General features: G+C 39.8%; 1 protein-coding gene across 1 annotated transcript in view; it reads right to left on the reverse strand.

The window, feature by feature from the left end:
- LOC117531395 (corticotropin-releasing factor receptor 1-like) overlaps positions 1-16,375 on the reverse strand; it is an 87,218-nt gene that overhangs the window by 24,604 nt on the left and 46,239 nt on the right. Inside the window, exons 5-6 of the mRNA XM_034194489.1 lie at positions 9,176-9,258; positions 4,070-4,176 (exon numbers count right to left, since the gene is read on the reverse strand). Coding sequence (XP_034050380.1) covers positions 4,070-4,176; positions 9,176-9,258 — 190 coding nt within the window. The remainder of the gene's footprint in view (positions 1-4,069; positions 4,177-9,175; positions 9,259-16,375) is intronic.

Raw genomic sequence — 16,375 nt, forward strand, 5'->3', positions numbered from 1 at the left:
AGCTACATCGGATTACACTGCGGGTACTGATAAGCCAGTTGTGAGTTTAAGCGCTACAGGGGCTGATGGGCATTCGCGGGATCACAAATACAAAATGAATGCACAAAAAATAAATAAATGAATAAATAAAACCCCAAACACTGTTATCTTTATCAAAACACTAAACTGCAGCATTAGAAGTCGAACGAAAAATAAATAAATAAAAAATAAAACCCCAAACACTGTCATCATCTTAGCGGTAAATCGCAGTATCAGAAGTCACAGTCTTTCTCAATATTATATACTTATCAACCGTTAACAGCGCTTAGGCTCAACCATCTTGTGTTCAGAAACACAAAACAAATACACAAAAAATACTGACCTTTTGAGCTGCTTACATACCGTTTTTGTCCACAGTGTAACTACATTTGGCTCTAAGTTGCAATAGCAGCACTTGTGTGCTTTGACCTGTTAACCGGAAGTGTTAGCTAGCTCTCTGCGTTCATATACAGGAACTAACATGTATGATTTTAGGGTTTAGAAACGTTTTTGATCGTTGAATTTACTCCTTTTACCAGCAAAAAAAAGTTAGCGGACTGAAAGTTAGCGGAACTAAATTTAGTGGAAGCTAATTGGTCTGCTGATGGTTTTCAAAGTTAGCTGAAAAGCTAATCCGTCAACGAAAATGTTAGCTTCGCTAATTAGCAGTTAGCAGAACTTTGCCCACCACTGGGTTTAATACAGAAACAATTATGACAAGTAGCTCGCAAAAAAAAGAAGAGAGGCACCATTTCAAACTTAGCACACTGTTAGAATCAACTCGATCACATATAAAGGCTAATGTCATGACAAGTGACTATCAGTTTATGATACCATCATGAAATGTGTTACATTTTAACTATGGTATCACAAAATTATGTTGTGATGGTACCACAAAATGTGGAGTAATGAGGAGTGGGGAGCCTTGGGATTAGTGCTAGGGTTAAAAACACTGACCTAAACTTGACCGCGTCAAAAAAATGTGACGCATTTCATGACAGTAGCACAAACAAAACAAACCATGAAACTGGGCTGGTTATAAATATGTAATTTATTTACTGAATTAACAACTGTTGTCAGCCACAGTTTATGCCACTCTAACATGACCTCTCACTGAACCACAAACCAAGACCCCGGGCCACCACAAATCCCGCCCTACAATCTACAACAAACAGTCCCTCTTGCCAACAGCAAGGAAACGGAGCAACACACAACTGGTAAGAGCAAATGACCCACAACACTGCAACAACACTGCACTCCAGTCAGTCACCAGCATCAAACAACAGGCATAAGTCAGGATGCTAGTAGCCAAGTAGTCAGCGCTTTTAAAATAGAAGGTTCCCGGTTCAAGACTACCCATGTCCAGTCTTTATATAAGGTTTAGTTGCATCAGGACATCCAGGATAAAACTTGTGCTAAATCAACATGCAGACGCATATGGAATCTGCTGTGGCAACCCCAAGGGAAAAAAAAAAGGGGGAAGCTGAAATAGTCAAAATGTCATTGTGGATGTTTGGAAGTATTCTTCAATTACACCTTGCAGTGCAGTTGGACGTAGAGTAGTCTCAACTCACCTACCAACTTCAGCAGTAGAGGTGGGCGATACCGGGAATTTTGGTATTGATCCGATACCAAGTAAATACAGGCCCAGTATCACCGATGTCGATACTGATACTTTTTCATATTTAAGCTTCATAGATACAAAGGATCCAAAAGACCCAGAATAGAATTTCACCAAACATTGTACATGACAACAAAATACTTTATTATCACAATCACCATTTTTGTTAAAAAAAAAAATATCACTCAACACAACTTAAAACAAAATCTCCTGACGTAGAGGGCTGACTCAAGGAGAGCGCTGAGTGGGCGGGCCAGGCTGAGCCTAGAGGTATGGCTGTTGGCTGGCGCCGCTGAGCCACGTTACGGCGCAACAATAAAAGACCGGGGGGGGGGGGGGGGAGGGTGCACTGCTCCGTGTTGTGTGACACAGCGCAGCACTGCTCTTACAGACAGAGAGTAGACTTTGATGAATCTGCGTGCGCAGCAGTCTGTGCGTACGGGAGAGAAAAAAAGCTTGAGTATCGATCTTTTTACACGAGGATCATTCAATATCAATACCAGCATTGGTATCGATATTATCGATATTAGGATCGATCCGCCCACCTCTATTCAGCAGCCCTGTACCATCTTTGCGAGCTCTGATGTGTTGCTATTGGGCAGCGGTCTCGTATGAGGGCGGGTGCTAAAGACGTAAAATATGACGTAACGTCTCTACTTCCAGGGACAGAAACGCAGCACTTTCTCTGAGTTTTTGGGCAAATTACATGCAAACAAAGTGAAAATGCAAAGAAAAAGTGCACCAGTGGAAAATGGATATGTGTTGTGATTTGTTTATATGCAGGGGAGAGAACACAGCTACTCTGGTTAGCTGTGTAGGCTAACACTTACAGACACAACCGCTCCCTTTTGCCTCATCTTTCCTTCTTCACTGAGAACTGAAAAAACTGCATTTTTCGCAACTGCTTCGGTGACTGCAGCCGAAAACAAAACAGTACACCATTTTCCTGTTAGAATTGACGCTGTTTGTGGGAAGAGACTAATCCCCGGGTGGAGTGTGGGAGTGTCAGCACAAACCATTCGGAGGATGGGCGTTTCAGTGGAAACCATTTTAAACCATCACTTCTTAAACCGGCAGGTCGCTAGGTGACAGAGAGTATGCTTTTAAGTTTACAGAGTCGGGCTGAATGGTTTGTGCTGAACTTCCTACACACACTCCACCCGGGTATTCTTTGCCGTGTTCATGCGGGCTGTCCCCATTTGTGGTCAAATCCTGCAATATCACGTAGGAGTTCATAGGAGACTGCGCTGCCCTATTGTGCAGGCACACGGTTTACCCCTCACTAAGTCAAGAAGAGAAACAAACCCAGGTAAGGTGCCGAGATACAACCTGAGACACTGCCCAACCTCATAGTTCTCCTGTTGGTCTTATGTGCCCCAAAAAGGATCTGATTTATAGTCTTTCCTGACTGTTAGCAGTACTTTCCAGGCAGTCAGACGATCTTTCTCTGCAGCCATCCCATCCTGACCGGAAAATCACTAAGCGCCCTTGGGCAAGGTCCTTAATCTCCTAGTTGCTCCCAGTGTGTAGTGGGCGCGTTGAATGGCAGCAGCCTGACATCGGGGTGAATGTGAGGCACTGATGTGTAAAGCGCTTTGAACGCCTGATGCAGATGGAAAAACGCTATATAAATGCAATCCATTTAGTCATTGGAACTTTCCCCAGAGTCAGTCCAAAGACACTGTTTTCTAAAATGAAGTCAAAACTTATTTTCGACATGCAAAGACACAGAATTGTGGGACTTTGGGGATGTTTAGCATGAAAGCCCAATCATATTTACCCATGAACGTTCACTAAAAGATGCTTCTAGGATCCCTTTAAATGCAATTATAATTCAATAGATGAGCATAATGAATAAGGAAACCCAAACACCTCTGCAATTAAAAATGTCATTTTCAGATGGGCAATGCTTGTTTCTCATGTATCTCCGTATTTGTCCAAAGTGCGATGTTGCACAAACATAATTGTGCACAAACGCTGTCCTGTAGAGCCTCTTTATTATGTCTCTCTGTGCCCTTTCGCGCTTTTCGCACTCCTCTGGGTGTCTTGGAGATCGATAGCGTCACTGTTGAGGGTGCAAAGACCTTTCTCTCGTTAGCATGCATTTTATTTCGCTTGGTCAGAGAAATCCATTCCACCTCCGCCGCCATCCCACCAGGTTTCCACATGGCTGTTTCTGTTTCTCTCTGCTGTCTGACAGGGGTTTATTATTCCCACTCATGGTGAAATGTGCCCTAGTTTTACAGGCATCTAAACCCTTTTACATCAGGCGGATTGAGAAATTGAAGGATCCATCCCATGACCAAACGGTTTTGGGATAAGAGCTGGAGGTGCTTTGAACAGGGGATCATGAGAATTCCGATGTTTGTGTCACATCAAGGATGTCTCTGGGATTATTAGTGGGCTGGTGACAGATGGACGAACACTCACCTCAAACACAAGAAGAGGAAGAAAGCGATGAGGAGAGCCACCATCGAGATACAGTGACCAAGGAAATTTATGATCACAGCTATTTGATAGTGCATCTTTTCTTTTTTCTGCAGTGGGAAAAACAAACACCCACACAGGTTAGTCTTCAGGGTACTTCTCAGTTTCACATGCTGTCAGAAAAAGAAAGTGGGATTTCAAAGGCTGCAAATCCTCCTTTATTCTGTTTTTATTTTATTGTAAAAAAGTGGCTCCAGCTGTTATTTTGAAACACCAATTAAAGGGTGTTTGTGAGACAAATAAACATATGTTCACAGATATCCTGCCGTTGGCGTAGCTGGTGGGGTGGAAAGTTTAGGTTTAAACCTCCTCCCGAAGATGGCAGCGCAACCGTAGTGATTGGCAAGATGGCAAAAAAAAAAACAATGCCGTGTGATCCAGTGAGCCAAAATAAAAATAATGAACCACTGCTGTTTTGATGTGCTTAAAACACAAGAAACAATTGCTTCAGACAATGATTCATTGTTTTGCAATATTTGAAACAGCACGGTTTTGACATTCATTATTCATTATTCACTGAAAGTGGAACAGTTGCTTCAAGAAACGATTCACTGTTTCAAAACACTCAACACCAAAGGCAATTATTTTTGAAAATTGTTCACTGTTGGACAGCCCCACCACCACCATCACCAGTAACAAAAGATTTTCTTGCTATGTCCCTGCGATTTACACTGGAGGCCTTCCAGCACTGCATCCAAAGGAACAGAGACACATCTTTGATGAAACTACTGTAAGTGGATTTATGTAACCAACTGGTGTCAACGTGGAGATTAAATGTGGGGCATCTTTAATCCCCGCCTGGCCCACCCATAAGCGCATCATCTGCTGTGCTCACTGTATCCTCACAGGCAGCTCAAACCTGTCAAAGTGCAGTCAGCAGATCGCATGCGGAAAATACAGGTGTCGCATGGATGTTTGCAGAACAAACTTTTCACTCAGTATGTGTTAAAAATACAGACAAGTTTAACTCAGGACATTAAACATTTGAAGTGAGCTGGCATGATGCATGGAAATGGGATTCAGGAGGGAGGTATATGGTGGCCATGAGAAACCTTGCATTAATTCAACAACAGAAGGTTGCATCAAAAATCTACATCCAACCTACATTGTAATATAACCTACAGTACTTGCAAGAACTTAATTTGATAATGTGTTTGTTGCAAATTCACACATCACATACAAAAACAGGTACTTGTAACACAAAATATGATTTTTACTGATGGACCATTCAATGCATTGCAAATAAAATCGCAAAATGCAAAAAATATAGCTATCTTACCATAAAATATTGAAGTATATCAGTAAATTGCTCAGCTCTGTAGACCAGTTGTGCACTAATAACAGCGATTCATTAAATAGACCGTCAGTAACAGTCCTCTGTTTTGTGTCACTCGTACTTCCATTGTGTTGTGGCTATTGGTAGCATGTCTGAGTTTTTACATGCATTGTGTGAATTTGCAGCAGACATATCAAATTCAACTGTTGCATGTGCTGTAGCTCATATTTGTTTCCTCAGTGTTTGCAAGTGTTTTCCAATTTGTAAGACAGGTTTTGAAACACCTGTCCATTATAGAATTGATGCTTTCTGCAATCTGCCATCCCTACAGGACCTGTACACCTCGAGGGCCCCGAGGTGAGTGTTAGATATATTTCTGTGGTTATCTATTATTTTGTTTTCTTTGCTATTTGTTTTGGTATTAAGTACTTTACTTTACTTCAACGGTTATATTCTTAGTTTGATATACTTTTAGTCTGTTATTTATCTAAATGTGCATGTTGAACTGGGTTGAACTGGTTTTACCACTTAGAACAAAGAGATTCAAGTTACAATATAAAACATATGTCCCATTATCGCGCAGGTTATGGGCAGGGGGCTGGACCTTCCTTGAATGCCCACTGGGACCAATAAGGGAAGGATTTTGCAAAATAAGGTCCGCCTTTGTCACGCCCATGTTGTGCTTTCTAAAAACTGTTTCAGTCCATTGTTCGAGGTTCTGAACGGATGGCTCTCCTGCAAGAGAAACATTCTTCAGAATCCAGGCCTGTTTTTCCAATATGACTTGGAATAAATTTAAAGTGCGAAATAGTTTGACTTTGCACTTTGTAAGGGACAGTATTACAATAAGAACCGGGTAGAATTAACATGAACAAGGAAAATAGTGACCGATCCCTCTCACCCAGGACACATCTTTTGTTACCCTCTGGCAGATGGCTGAGGTTCATCAGGACTAAAACCTCAAGACACAAAAAAACAGCTTCCTTCTGTCTGCAGTTAGACTTATAAATAATGCCAGAGACCCACATTTACCCTGCCACCCCCCCCCCCCCCACTCTCACAAAGTACAGACTGATCATCCCTGTACTGTTCATCTGCATGCCTGCACAGCCCCATTCCATCATATCTATTTGACAGTAAACAGTTTTCCCCATTTGTCTATTTGACTCCTTTACTTCTTACAGAAGTGTCTTTTTCTTTTTTGTTGTTGTTTATACACCTATTACTTCTTACAGAAGCATTTTTTTTTATTGCTGTTTATGCACCTATGACACCAGATCAAATTCCTTGTACATGAGAACTTACTTGGCAATAAATCTGATTCTGATTTGCTAGTGTTGTCTTAAATTGGAAGTGTCATGGCCACCATACGGGTAGGTAAAATGTGCATTAGCCCCGTCTCCCACTAGGCATGTGGGTCCTGAGAATTAAATTGCAACCTGCCTCCTCACTCTGGAAGCAGCAGCAACACTGCAAGCCTAAATTTGCAGTGATTGATCCGCTTCACTTCTCTTTCCAAAAGCTGTCACCGAACATCCACCGCTTCAGAGGCTGAACCGCCCTCCATCTGATTCTCCTCACACTGCTATCACCTGCTTAGTTTTTCTTGAGAAACAAAAATCTGAAGGGGGGGGGATCAAAGTTTTTTAAAATAAAGGTCAGACATTCTATATCTGTCTTCTGCTGGGATCGATTAGACCCAGAGATTCTTATTTCAAAACACTGTTCTCTCATTACTCACAAATCTATAAATCACTACGGTTGTGCTGCACACATTTAAGATGGATTCAACTCCATTGATGTTTCAGAAAAAAACAAAAAAACAAAAAATGCATCACCTCAAATTTGCCAGGAAAAACATCAAAAATATTCAATCAAAGCAACAACAAAAAGAGAACATTTTTGCACGACGAAAACACACGTTGCCACTTTTTATATAATTTTATATTTGCACTGTTTATGCAAAATCTTTTCTAAAGGATGCAGAAAAATACACCTCTTTTTTGTCATCATGTTTGCCATTTTTATCTGCAGAGGCCCTACTTGTTGCGACATGGTTTTATGCAGATGCTTTGTCGCGCGCTCACTTGTTAAAATAATGCTGTTTGAATAGAACTCCACACTGTCCAGGTGGAGGAGAGAGCTTTTTGAAAAAAATGGCTGAGATGTGTAAATGAATAAAAATCTGGAGCACAGTGGGATGAAAACAGCAGCATGACGTTTTCCTCTTCTCACCTCCATTATCGCAGCGAGGACAGCGAGGTGTATGAAACCCCCCTACTCATTGTCAGGAGTTTACCAAATAAACGTTTTGTTTTGTTAAAAAAATAAATAGCTGTAAGTTGTTTTTTTAGTCTGCAGTCTCCCACAGTTTCCACACAAACCAGCCAAACCCCTGCAACTCTGGCAACATGACACTAAAGCCACATTGTGTTTTAACATTTAAAAGACTGACAGGACTTTGCAAATATTCAAATTTTTTGTTTCAAACTCAGAGTATCTACTGTACGATGGCGTTTTAGGGCCACATAGAATTTTTTTTTTAGACTTCGAGAATAAAGTCGTAATTTTAAGACTTCGAGAATAAAGTTGTAATATTACAAGAATAAAGTCGTAATTTTACGAGAATAAAGTCGTAATATTACAAGAATAAATTTGTAATTTTACGAGAATAAAGTCATAATATGAGAATAAATTTGTAATTTTACGAGAATAAAGTCATAATATAATACGAGGGCTGTCAATAAAGTATAGGTCCTTTTTATTTTTTTCAAAAACTATATGGATTTCATTCATATGTTTTTACGTCAGACATGCTTGAACCCTCGTGCGCATGCGTGAGTTTTTCCACGCCTGTCGGTGACGTCATTCGCCTGTGAGCACTCCTTGTGGGAGGAGTCGTCCAGCCCCTCGTCGGAATTCCTTTGTCTGAGAAGTTGCTGAGAGACTGGTGCTTTGTTTGATCAAAATTTTTTCTAAACCTGTGAGACACATCGAAGTGGACACTGTTCGAAAAATTAAGCTGGTTTTCGGTGAAAATTTTAACGGCTGATGAGAGATTTTGAGGTGATACTGTCGCTTTAAGGACTTCCCACGGTGCGAGACGTTGCGCAGCACTCCCAGGCGCCGTCGTCAGCCTGTTTCAAGCTGAAAACCTCCACATTTCAGGCTCTATTGATCCAGGATGTCGTGAGAGAACAGAGAAGTTTCAGAAGAAGTTGGTTTCAGCATTTTATCCAGATATTCCACTGTTAAAGGAGGTTTTTTTTTAATGAAAGACGTGCGGACGGGTCCGCGCATCGGGACGCAGCCGGCGCGGTGCGGCGGCACAGGAAAAACACCTCCGTGTTGATAACCATTTGTAAAATCCAGGCGGCTTTTGATGGCTTTCAGAGGAGTGAGTATATGAGAAATTGTTTAACAGCTGGACATGTTCCAGCTTGTCCTTAAGGCTTCCAACAGAGGTGTTTTTCCTGTGGTGGAGCGTCGTGGCGGCTGCGAGCCGACGCTGCAATCCGGCCGCACGTCTTATCTTACTGGAATTTGGAAGAGTTGTAGCCTCTCATGGCCACCGTACAGCATTTTTATGCCTTTCTTTTTTAGGTTACATCACCACCATGTCTAAGGATGCATTAGGACACCTGCTAAAAATGTGATTTAAGATGATATCTTTGATCACTTTGTGCTTAGAATTGGTTTCGACAGACTCGTATATCATTCTTAATGGTTTTTAAGCCACAATAATCAAGTCGCTCAGTAGATAATTGTCTTACCTTAGGAAGAATGGCCTTACACATGGAGTAGTTCCCCTTCAGTGCCCACGTACCGTTTGTAAGACATTTTCTATAAACACTGCCTGCAAAAAAAAGGTGTGGGGGGACACAGACAAAGGCTGCGATTAAAAGGCGAAGTTATCATTTGTCTATTTTTTTTTTTTTTTTTTTCTCATCTGTGGTGGAATTATCCTGTGGCGGAATTTCCTGGAGCCACTATGACCTTTTCAACTTTTGAAACTAATTAGTGGTACAAAGTGTGATTTTTCACACTTTCGCTGTCAGTACAGTCTATCACTTTGTGCCTGAGCATTGTTATTATTTTTACACAGAGACGCCATTTCTGTCAGTTCGGCCTACATTTACCAACATGACGTTCTTGATCTTCTTAGTGCATTTGATAACAGAATATTTACAGAGGAATCCTGCAAATGGTGATTGAAGCACCAAATTCAGCACCAATAGTCCTTAGACATTACTCTTTTGGCCAGTTGAATTTTCAATATGCAACCAGGTAGGGGTCAATTGAACAATTACACAGGGGTCAAAATTAAAAGATGTTCCAATCATTTTGAGAACTATACCACATTATTTGTCTGATCATAAATATTCTGAAAATATATAGTTTAGACTATCTTTGACTAAATGTTCTGGAGTTATGGGTTAAAAACCGCAAGAATGGTGACAAAAGGCAGATTCAGTTTGTACAGGGGTCAAAAGTTACAGTTGCTCTAATGCTGGTAAAACGTGATGCAAACTATTGGTTGAGTTAATAGTGTTTTAAAAAGGAATAGTTTGCACCATGTGTCATGCAGGGTAATATATAGGTCACAAGTCGTAGAATCCAATGGACATTGGCATTGTTTGACCTTTACTTTGCAAACCAAGCACTCAACACAGTCACAACTATTACATTTATTATTTCTATTAGCTCAATCAATAATCTGCACCACTTTTTACAAAAATTGGAGCAAATTAACTTTTGACCTTTGTACAAACTGAAACTGACCTTTGTCACCATTCTTGCTGTTTTTACCCCATAACTCCATGACAGTCAGTCACAGATAGTCCAAACTATACCTTTTTGGAATCTTTATGATCAGACACAATGTAGTGTAGTTTTCAACATGATTCGAGCATCTTTTAATTTTGACCCCTTTAATTGACCCCTACCTGGCTGCCTGTAAGTGGCCAATCGGTTTTTCAAAAGCGTAATGTCTAAGGAGTATTTGTGCTGAATTTGGTGCTTCTATCACCATTTGCACGATTGTTTCGAGCTGCTAAAGGCATAGGAGAGAGGTCACCAGCAACTCCTCAATCCACCTCTCATCCAGAGAGGTGGGTTTTCTTAGCTTTTGATTTGAGGATGCTCCACTGTTTGCAGTCTTTTCAGGATGTGCATATTTCTTGGGGCCAGTAAAACATAAGTGTTTTTTTTTTCTATTAAACAAAATCACTTCTGCACATTGCTGGACGACAAAGTTAAAATTACTCCTCCCCTCCCGCCCACACAGCACTCACTTTGTGCAGCAATCAGGCTGGAATGACAAATTTCCCATTCATCATTTATTATTTTTACTTTGTTGTTTCTAACACAGATGAAAATGGAATTCATAAAACAGGTCACTGCACCATTCAAGTACAATAAATGACCCAATTTGAAGTTGAAGGCGAAATTTTAAAAAACAACATTTATTTTCTGACTGATAGCTGTATCGATGTGCACAGGCCTGTGGAATAATGCATAAAGGCAAACTTGACAATCTGAGATTCAGACACACAACTCCGCTGATCAGCTCCAAACTTCTGCATAGAGATGCTAGTGTCTTTATTCTATCTGCCCCCGCCTCCACGCCCCACCCACCTCATCTTTCCCAGACCATCTGTCAACCCAAATCATGGGCACATGACTCTGGTTTTTCAAAACTGTGCCAGTTACAGCTGCCATCATAGATTCACCGCTGCGATTACTCAAAAATGTACAAACTAATTGTCACGGAACACTGGGAAGGGGCGGGGCATGGGTCACAGAAGACTTCATCAAATATTGGTCCAGATCTGTATCCAAGGGTGGATCCATGGACTGTTTTTACTTTAACATAAAAAAATCAGGAAAACACCTGTCAAAAATGATTAATCATTGTTCAGGTTTTACTTGGTGTATTAACAAAATGTAAAAACTGCTATGTAGGTTGAAGTCTGCACTTTCAATAAACATTCAAACTGAAAGTGTGAGGAATTTGATGGGGGACCGCTTAATTCGGTTAAATGACTCCAGAGGGTTAATTAACAATGTCAAATTGTGCCTTTTTCCCCCTCCCTTCCCCCTCAAATTTTGGTGACCTCAATAAAAATGTGTATATGGTTGTTACACCCAACATGCTCCTCTAGTTTAGTCTGTGACACCATCACACTATAAGCCACATCATGTCAAATGCAACATGTTAATTAAAATTGCCTTTTGCTTCTTACCTACATATGAGCATTTCAACAATGATAACTAAGTAATGCCAAAAGTTAGAATAATGCAATTAATCACGTCTTCTGTATGTCAGCTACTATATCTGTGTAAAATTTTATATCTATGGTAATAATGGATATCCAATTTAGTTTCATACTGGTATGAAACTAAATTGAAATGGACACAATAACTTGATTTGTACAAAAGCACATTATTTTGACTGTCAAATCAGGAATTCCCTTTAAAAATAAATGAATAAATAAATAAAAATCAGGACTTCATTGTGAATAAAAGAAGATATCCCTCAGTAGTAAAGGATGACTACATGATTTTGATCCTGGCTGATCTTGAAGGAAAATTCAGCCTCACTGAGTTTATGCACACAAGGTTATAGAAAGCCACACCTACAAACCCCATCACCAAGAGTTTAAAAAAAAGCAAAAAAAACCCCCAAAAAACAAGAGCATTTCTTTAAAGGATTATTCAAATCATTTTCATCTTGAGCTGTCATTCTGATAATCACATACGACAGACGAGTAATAATTTTTTGTGTAATTATAAATTAATGACATTTTTCATTACACAGCACATTGACGTGAGAAGCTCTCTTGGGTGAAACAGGTTCATGTGTTTGGACGAGGTGTTACATTTCAGTACATGTGACACGTTCTCTGTGTTGACTTTGGAATGCTTGTCATCTTCCCGAACATTCTCAGATTACATTCTATCCTTTCTGAACGGCTAAAAAGCTTTGACAGCTTTTATGTAGATCATTGAGCCAAATAGTAGCTGCATAAAGTTTGAGCCAAATGACTTAAAAACACAAAACACTCTTGCACAAACATATTCATACATGCATTCCACAGCAATCATGCTAATTGTGGATTGAAACTGTTTGTTCCCAGTCTGCACCACAACAGAAAATTGGCTTCTGTTCCAAGTGTGTCCATTTTGCACAGAGAGGAGGGGGGGAGGAGGGAGGGAGGGGGAGTCGAAAGCAAAACATGCTTCAAATTCAGTCTACCCACATTCATAGCCTGAGTGCATCTTAAATAAAATGATTTTGGGGCAGCGTAAGAGATAAAATCAGATAGAGATGCCTGAGGCCAATAATGTGTAACAAGCTGAGTAAAAACAGGATGTGGACACTGTAAGGGGACTGTCATCCTTAATCAGCATTACGTTGCTGGTGATATTCCCCAAACCCTGAGTGTAATATTCCAGAGAGTTTTAAAAACCCGTCTGCGTCCAGAAATCTGACCAAGTTGAGAGCTAATATTAATTAAACTGATATATTTATTGTGTGCGTGTGTGTTTGGGGGGGATGTAAAACAGTCATTATTATGTGTCAACATTCATAACTATATTACAACCATGAATCAGAAAAAGCAGGGATAATATGGAAAATGCAAATTTAAAACAAAACAGTGAGACTTACATTTCTTTTCATTGCAGACAGTATAAACTAATTTAACGGTAGCTTATCTAGCTATAGTTAGCTTATTTTTGTGATTTACTTATTTATTTTACATGGTGTAGATTTTTAATATTCTTCAGTTTATGGGTTCTTTAATAGATATCAACATATAGTATCTTATTTTGGGTTTTCCATTAGCATCAGTGTTGGCAACGATCGATCGATTGATCGATCGATAGATAGATAGATTTAATGTCCCCATGGGGAAATTCGTCTTGGACTTCTCAAAAATCATGACCCATACAAAGATACAGAACAAGACATAAACAGTTCATAACAATAAATAAATAAATAAAGAATAAAAATAAATTAAAAAAACATACAAGTACTAAAACCTCCTAATGTGCCTGATTGTTAGCGGTGTTTATTATGATATTTGTTAAGGGCTATGATTGATATAGGAACAAAAGAGTTCCTATATCTATTCAGTCTGCAATGGGGGACTCTGAAACGCCGGCCCGATGGTAGCAACTCATATTGCGTGTGAAGAACATGGGAGGAGTCAGAAAGAATTCTGTCCGCTTGCTTCATCACGCACTGATCAAAAATTGACTGAGGATTGTTATACTGTTTCAAACCAATGATTTTCATTGCTGTGAGAACAAGGTAGTTTAATTTTAATCTTAGGGACACAGGAAGGTTCCCAAACCAAGTGGTTATGCCATATCTTAGAATGCTTTCAAGAACTGCCTGATAAAACAGTAACATAATTTTTTGGTCGACTCCATGAAAACGCAAACGCCGTAGAAAATACAGTCGATTCAAGCGTGAACATAACCAGTCAACATGAGTGTTCCATGTAAGGAAAATGTCTATACAGACACCAAGATATTTGTACGATTGCACCTGTGTGATTGGTTGCTGGTGTATAATTACAGGGTTGTGATTGCCAACTAACTTTGGATCAAAAATGACTTCCTCTGTCTTTTTAACATTTAAAGTAAGGTAACTGGAATCACACCACTCAACAAACTGCCTCACCTCTGAATGATAGATATTCAAATCATCATTCTGTTGAAGTAAGCACAGAAGTGCTGAGTCGTCTGAATATTTAAAAATATAGTTCCCAGGGTGCTTGGCTGAACACTCATTAGTATATAAAGTAAAAAGGACAGGTGAGTTACTTCATTAGTTACTTTATACAGTTATGTTTTACAATTACTTAATACAGTTACTTCATCAGCAGCTGCGGACAACTTGTCAGCAGCTGCTGAATGTAATTAATAAAGTAACTCATGATCTAATTTGGATATTTTTAAGATTTTGTACTCAGAAAAGTAACTATTAGTTACTTTGCTGATGAGTTACTTTGCTAATTGCTTAATCTTAAGAGTAACCAAGTTAGATTACTAGTTACCTTTGTTGTGTGGGCCGCCAGAAGAGGAGGTACTGCTGGCCCACCACCAGAGGGCGCCCTGCCTGAAGTGCGGGCTTCAGGCACGAGAGGGCGCTGCCGCCACGGACACAGCCGGGAGTGACAGCTGTTACTCATTATTTCCTGACAGCTGTCACTCATTCTTCATCATCTCACTCCATAAAACCCAGACGTCATCTCCACCTCATCGCCGAGATATCATACTTCATTGGAGGTAATATCCTCAGCCGTTTTGTGTTACAATATTATTTGTATATTCTGAGTGTTTGCAGGAGTACCGGTACCTCTGTCGGTGGAAGCTGAGAGAGCGCTAGAAGGCACTCTTTTCCCCTGAGGCATCACTACAGTACTCTGCAAGTTATAGAGTGAGAGGTGGAGGTGGCATTCCCACCGTTATTGTTACTGGGTGTGCACACACCTACACTTGACTGTCTTTGTTCTCGCCAGCAGTACCAGATCCGACAGTCGGGGACGGTGATCACCTGGGAATTCGGGACTTGGCAGCTCCAGTATTCACCAGGTTCGGTGGTGGCGGAAATCGTGTGGTTCCGGCTCTTCTCAGAACAGACGTCTTCTATCCTCGAGCCTGCCCACACGTCACCTTTGTGATTTGACTGTAATTATATTCTGAGATTGTCTGTATTTCGTTGTGCACATTTCACAACATTAAATTGTTACTTTTTGGCTCATCTATTGACCGTTCATTTGCGCCCCCTGTTGTGGGTCCGTGTCACTACACTTTCACAACAACCTTATTAGTTACATTACTTAGTTGTAAGTTTTCGGCAGATTCTAATAAAGTAATTGCATAAAGCTGCTAATGAAGTAACTGCATAAAGTAACTGTATAAATCAACTGAAAAAGTAACTAAAAAGTAACTTGTCAAAGTTACTTTCACAACACTGGATAGCATATAGAATATGTATTTTGTCTTCCTATAGTAAGCTAGTAGGGCGAACTTTAGATAGATACCTAAAACATATTACATCATAGCTTCTGTTTCTATAATAAAATAACCATATTTATAGCTTAGCCTAATAGTTATAATTTATTTTACTACTACTCTACAGACTAGGTATACATATAGTACAATCTTCTCCTGTATGAATATTTAGGTTTTAGAAGCTCATTCCTATATATGATGTAGTACTATATTTCTTGTATATGTCGTTGTATATGTTGTTTATTACCCTTATTGTGTAAATATCACTTATATACATGATGTCCAATTTCTTGAGCCGCTTGGGTGGGTAGGGAGAGTTCCCATGGGATAAAACAGTTTTTGAACCTACCTATCCCTGGTTCTCAAGACCAGGCACCTAAGTGGCTCTACTCTATTCTACTCTTCTTTTTTTTTTTTTTTTAGGTATTTAGATATACCTTAGTATACACTAGTAGAGTTTTACTTTAGAATTGGAATATATTATAGAAGACATACCTTACTGAATTTTCATGTTTCCTGAAAATTCAGTAAGGCATGTCTTCTACATGTGTAGTCAACACACAATTTATTAATATGCATCCATTCCTGCATTGGGAGGTCTGCAAGACATTCCAAAAAGCTGGGGCGTTGAAAATTTATTCTAAATATGAGGATTAAATGTTGTGTGTTTGCAGCCAGTTTTCTTGAGACATTCAGGGGACGGATGCATGAAGATTTCCAAGTCACTGAATATGTCCTGGACTATAATCACATCACCCATTAAGAAAGACACAGGATGATACTGTGTGGTAAATCTGTCAAGTAGGCAGTTTTCAACAACTGGGTGACCATAGCTAGAAGGAGACAAGTGAGGGAAGCCAACAAGACAGCTCAATCCCACATAAATGAAGGGTGGTAAGGTTCTTGATTTCCAAAACCAAACAAATCCTCTCAGATTCACGCAT

Source organism: Thalassophryne amazonica, chromosome 18 (genome assembly GCF_902500255.1).
Source record: "Thalassophryne amazonica chromosome 18, fThaAma1.1, whole genome shotgun sequence".
NCBI lineage: Eukaryota > Metazoa > Chordata > Actinopteri > Batrachoidiformes > Batrachoididae > Thalassophryne > Thalassophryne amazonica.